This window comes from Populus euphratica, unplaced genomic scaffold (genome assembly GCF_000495115.2).
Source record: "Populus euphratica unplaced genomic scaffold, PopEup_1.0 scaffold12.1, whole genome shotgun sequence".
NCBI classification, from domain to species: Eukaryota; Viridiplantae; Streptophyta; class Magnoliopsida; order Malpighiales; family Salicaceae; genus Populus; species Populus euphratica.
In genome coordinates, this window is record NW_011499858.1 from 2,360,223 (window position 1) to 2,366,008 (window position 5,786).

The window sequence follows — 5,786 nt, forward strand, 5'->3', positions numbered from 1 at the left end:
CTCTTCTTGTTATATTTATAAAAAACACAGAAATGAAAAACTAGCGAGACAACTCACACACATGACATAAACTTCAAGGACTTAAATATTGCGTATCATTGGAACTACGTTGGGCAAGAATATGACAAGGTACCGAACTCAAAGGAGAGCCTTCACCTGGCCTCACATGCTCACCACGTCAACCCTGCACACAGCTGTATCCTTTCATTATCATCTTGTGTCGCTATAAAAAAAGAACCACATCATGGGTTAAGCATCTCAGTTTCAAATCATCTCTCAAAACAAAACTTTCTGCAGAAAAAAGAAAAGAACAGATAAAAGCAACAATGTCAGGTAAATACTGTGTTAGATCAATTAGCTTGCCTTCAAGATCACACCCCACCACACTAACAGTCGAAGAAGAGCTGAACAAGCTCAAAGAATGGGAGACATTATCAACATCAGGGTCAATTTGCAATGGTCTATTGGGAGTAGAGGACTTGTACAAATATGTTGATGAGTTGCTCAACTTGGCATCAACCCAAGAAGTCATCTCTCACCATGAAAGTGGAAAATGCCACAACGAATTATTGGACGGGTCAGTGAGGCTTTTAGATGTTTGCAGCATTGCAAGGGACACCATGCTGAGGTTCAGGGAGCAAATTCAAGCTCTTCAGTCCGCTTTACGCAGGAGAAAGGGAGATTCAAGCATAGAAAGCAGTGTAGCTACTTTTAATTGCTTCAGGAAGAAGATGAAAAAGGATGCCAAAAAGTTGATTGCTTCATTGAAGCAAATGGATAACAAACTTGGGGCATCTTCACTTCTAGATCAAGACCAGCACCTCTCCGCGGTGATTAGGGTGATCAGAGAAGTTAATGTTATTAACTGTTCCATCTTCCAATCCCTCCTGTTGTTCATGTCAACATCATCCAAGCCAAAACAAAGCAGGTGGTCCCTTGTTTCAAAGTTGATGCACAAGGGAGTCATAACCTGTGAAGAGAAGCAAGAAAATGTTAATGAGTTGGTAGCAGTGTATGCTGCACTAAGTGAAGTGTCTGATTCCGAGAAGGTGAAAATTACCTATAAGAAACTCGAGGCTTTGGTGATCAGCATTGAAGATCTCGAGAGTTGTTTGGAGCGTGTGTTCAGGGTCTTGATTAAAACAAGAGCCTCTCTTTTGAACTTGATCTCCCTATAGAGCTTTCTCAATCATCCACAGGCATCCAAATATTAGAGGATCTGCTATTGGATTCAGTATTGAAATGAAAAGCTATGTACATGAATCAAACTTTGTAACTAATACAATGAAATACACACAAGTTTTGCGATCCATATCTTGATCATTCTAGTTCCTTTCTTACTTTCTCTTTCGGTTGATAAAGGGTCAGGACAGATTAACATTCTACTGAAAGATCCTTTCCCAGGATATCCGAACACGTAACCTTACTGTCGATTAGCAAATCATAGTTCCGGACAGAGAAAATTGCAAGTTAGAAAATGCAATTTTAATTAGCTGAGACAGAATTAGCAAACTCACAGAAATGAATGTCTGCTGCATCTTGGATTCTTTCACAATAAGCTATACCCCTGCTGCAATCCCCCTTGCAGTCTTATGTCCTTCTGCTAAACTGATTTGATATTGTTTCCATTTTCGATGATCTTATGTCCTTCTGCTAAACTGATTTGAATTTGATATTGTTTCCATTTTCGATAATCTTTTGATCTAAAAGCTAAGACTCTTAATCTTTTGCTAGATATATATATATATATATATAAATCAATATTTCGATCTTGGATTCTACTGCAGTAGAAGCTTCATTAGCAGTTAATTTCCTGAAAATTCTAGCTCAGCGTCTGTGCTACATGGAAAGAGGAGGTGCAAGTAAAGAAACAAAAAATGGTTCTTCATTATAAGGAGAGGGGGTTCAATGAATTGGACCTAATTGTGGTTGAGACTGGAGAGGATGCTACAAGCTATGACAGAGGCGGCAAGGAGGCACACTGCACTGAACCCTGTCATAGCCTGTATTCTTCGTTTAAATATTTATGGCGAGACCATAATGTTATATTCTGCATCTAGCAGGATTGAGAATATAATCAGGTCCCGCAAAATTGTTGGATAAAAATGCTACAAGAAAAAGCCATGAAAGGCAAGACAAATCACACAGCTATCACATGCATATTCTTTGTTCATAAAACACCAAATTATTTCTTCTTGAATAATTAGTTCAGTTGATAAAAGAATTAAAATGGAGGGCTAATCCTCAAGTTCATCAGAATGATCCGATGTGCATGTTCTGCTAATCTAGATGGCCTTCCACGTACATTCCTGTTAAGATCATGAACTAGCTAAGGTCCTTCTCCGGCAGGATCCTCTTGACACCCTAACAGCCACATTCTGAATCTTACAGCAATAAACACAACGTTATCAATAGCCAAAACAAGAAGTTAGCAGCGATACCGCGAGTGACGCACCCGTTCTTGGGAGAATAACACGAAAGAATTAACTCTACTGCATATTTTTTGCGATGTCGTTTAACAAAAAGCATCACCATATAAAATAGTAGACAATACGAATACAAGCCACTCGTGTGAACAATTTGATAGTGACCTGAGCTTTAAATATAATAATCATAGGCTATATAATTCTTGTATCATAACATTTTTCTTCGTCATCATAGGCTATATAATTCTTGTATCATAACAAACAATTTGAAGAGATCTGGATCCTGATTTGTTTAGTGAACTTTGCATTTTAAGGTTATTATGATCGCGACAATCCAGACAGGTCTTATTTTTTTATCCGATGTAGCTACATAAAATACTAGAGAGGTTAAAGTGGCTGTAGGGGAGGCGAAAACGGTGATAACTCTTCTTGTCATATTTATAACCTTCAAGGACTTAAATATTGCATATCATTGGAACTATGTTAGCCAAGAATAAGACAAGGTAACCGAATTCAAAGGAGAGACCACAGTGGCCTCACATGCTCACCACATCGACCCTGTCCAACCATATCTACTTTTATTACCCTCTTGTGTTTCTATATAAAGAGAACCGCATGATTGGCTAAGCATATCAGGTTCAGACCTTCTCTGAAATCAAAGCATCTGGCGAGAAAGAAAAGGGAAAATATAAAAGCAATCATGGCTTGTAAGTATCATGTTAGATCAATTAGCTTGCCTTCAAGATCACATCCTACCACACTGAGAATCGAAGAAGAGCTGAACAAGCTCAATAAATGGGAGGTGTCATCAAATTCAGTATCAGGGTCGATCTCCAATAGTCTATCAGGACTAGAGGACTTGTACAAATGTATGGATGATTTGCTGAACTTGGCATCAACCCAACAAGTCCTCTCTCGCCATGAAAATGAAAAATGTCTCGACGAATTATTGGATGGATCTGTGAGGCTCTTGGATGTTTGCAGCATTGGAAGGGACATCTTGTTGAGGTTCAGGGAACAAGTTCAAGCTCTTCAATCCGCTTTCCGCAGGAGAAAGGGAGATTCAAGCATAGAAAGCAGTGTAGCTACTTTTAATTGCTTCAGGAAGAAGATGAAAAAGGATACCAAAAAGTTGATTGCTTCATTGAAGCAAATGGATAACAAACTTGGGGCTTCTTCACTTCTAGATCAAGACCAGCACCTCTCCGCGGTGATTAGGGTGATCAGAGAAGTTAATGTTATTAACTGTTCCATCTTCCAATCCCTCCTGAGGTTCCTGTCAACATCATCCAAGCCAAAACAAAGCAGGTGGTCCCTTGTTTCGAAGTTGATATTGCACAAGGGAGTAATAACCTGTGAAGAGAAGCAAGAAAATGTAAATGAAATAGGAACTGTTGATGCTGCACTAAGTCAAGTGTCTGATTCCGAGAATGTGAAAATTGCACAGAAGAGACTTGAGGCTTTGGAGATGAGCATTGATGACCTTGAGAATTGTTTGGAGCGTCTGTCCAGGCCCTTGATTAAATCAAGAGCCTCTCTTTTGAACATAATCTCCCAATAAATCATTCTTGATCTTCGATACAATCCTGGCATCCAAATTTTGGAGGATCTGCTAGAGGATTCAATATTCATATCAAGTGCTATGTACATGAAACGAATTTTGTAATTAATACAGTGAAATAACCACAAGGATTTCTATCCATGTTGTGATCATTTCTTATCTTTTTATTTCTCTTCTTTACTTTCCTCGCTTCTATACTTGAAAATCCGTGTGCAGGCCATCTAATTATGTAACTATGCTGTTATAAACTGTGAATAGGGAGGGCTATGGCATGATTGTCATAGACAGAGAAATCTCAAGTGAAAAATGAAACAATAATCATCTCTGGCAGAGTTCTTTACAATAATTTTTACATTGCTCCCATCTGCCTTTCAGTGCTAAGCTGATCCTGTCTTGTTTACAAGATTTTAATCATTTTATGAAAAAATACAACTCTAGATGCGTGGCTACAAATGCAGACTGCAGGATAAAACAAGAGTTTCTGGGCCTAGGACTCAGGACACAGATGGTTGATCATTATAATTCATCAGTGAAACACCAAATTATTCTTTGTATTTAAACCATGTGAATACGATATTGCCTAATAAATATTTAACCATGAGTGTCATTTTTTCTCCGATTGATGTGAAGTTTAAAATCTTTATCATAACAGGGTGGTGATGATGATCCATTGTATTAGAGTATATTTAAAGATGGGATGGTGGTTGTTTTTTAAATTATTTTATTATTTTTTTAAAATTATTTTTAAGTTTGGCATATCATAAAATTCAAAATATATAAAAAATTATTTTTAAATTTAGCGTATCATAAAATTCAAAATATATAAAAAATTATTTTTTAATAAAATATAATTTTTAAAAAAATACGAATTTCCATACTATTTCTTATTCTCCTGCCATTCTTTTTCAAATGTCAAATCAGTTTATTTCTTTATTCAATATTTTACATTTATTTATCGTACTCCACGTGTGATCGACAAATTAGGACAGCAAGGGAGAACATGAGTTGAGGATTTATTAAATACACACGCATATAGAGAGAGAGAAGGGAGAAATGATTCAAAAATATATATAATCTATACATGCATGTTCCTGGGTGTTAAAGACATTACATTATATTTGTCGTTAACTCATGAGATCACCACTTCTCGTTATGCAAATTTTAGATATAACGTGTGTGTGTGGTCTACCTATACATATTTATGTGTACTGTTAAATACATTGTACATTATTTTAAATCAATTTAAGACTCTTATTTCTATTTGGTAATGTTACATTATTGATATTTCATATCCCGTAATTACACTTTATTAATTATAAGTATCTTTTAATCATGTTCTTAAAATTAATTATGTTTATAAATCATACATACTCATATTTTTATATTCTTTTATAAACAATCATGTCTCTTTAAGTGTTGGGAAAACTAGAAATAACTGGACACCAATTTACCGGGATCAATTCAGCGGAATACAATTCACAATTTATAAGTCTCAATTATTTCCCTCTTTGTGCAGTAAAACAGAATCAAACAATGACCAAATATAATGCAAATAATCATAAAATTAACATCAAGATTTTAACGTGGAAAACGCAATGTGGAAAAAATCACGGGACCGTAGTTCACCTAAAAACTTCCTCTATCAACAAATAATGAGTTTACAATTGTTCTTCCTCAGATTCAACTAAGAGATATGACACGACTAAAAGATTGATGTCTTCTTCCAAGTGCAGGAGTGTCAAAGTAATAAATAACCCGGCAAAACCGGGGTCGAACCACAGGGAGGTTAATTGTACAAA

At 36.2% G+C, this 5,786-nt stretch overlaps 2 protein-coding genes across 2 annotated transcripts; both read left to right on the forward strand.

Moving 5' to 3' along the window:
• Positions 1–281: 281 nt before the first annotated feature.
• On the forward strand, positions 282–1,289 carry LOC105124057 (uncharacterized). Its single transcript, XM_011023914.1, has one exon. The coding sequence runs from the start codon at positions 327–329 to the stop codon at positions 1,176–1,178; it is 852 nt and encodes a 283-aa protein (XP_011022216.1). The 5' UTR covers positions 282–326; the 3' UTR covers positions 1,179–1,289.
• Positions 1,290–3,086: 1,797 nt separating this feature from the next.
• On the forward strand, positions 3,087–4,126 carry LOC105124112 (uncharacterized). Its single transcript, XM_011023975.1, has one exon. The coding sequence runs from the start codon at positions 3,127–3,129 to the stop codon at positions 3,985–3,987; it is 861 nt and encodes a 286-aa protein (XP_011022277.1). The 5' UTR covers positions 3,087–3,126; the 3' UTR covers positions 3,988–4,126.
• The last annotated feature ends 1,660 nt before the right edge of the window (positions 4,127–5,786 follow it).

Bases quoted from the DNA above. Each gene is read 5' to 3' on its own strand.
- LOC105124057 (XM_011023914.1), top strand. From the start codon at position 327: ATGTCAGGTAAATACTGTGTTAGATCAATTAGCTTGCCTTCAAGATCA.
- LOC105124112 (XM_011023975.1), top strand. From the start codon at position 3,127: ATGGCTTGTAAGTATCATGTTAGATCAATTAGCTTGCCTTCAAGATCA.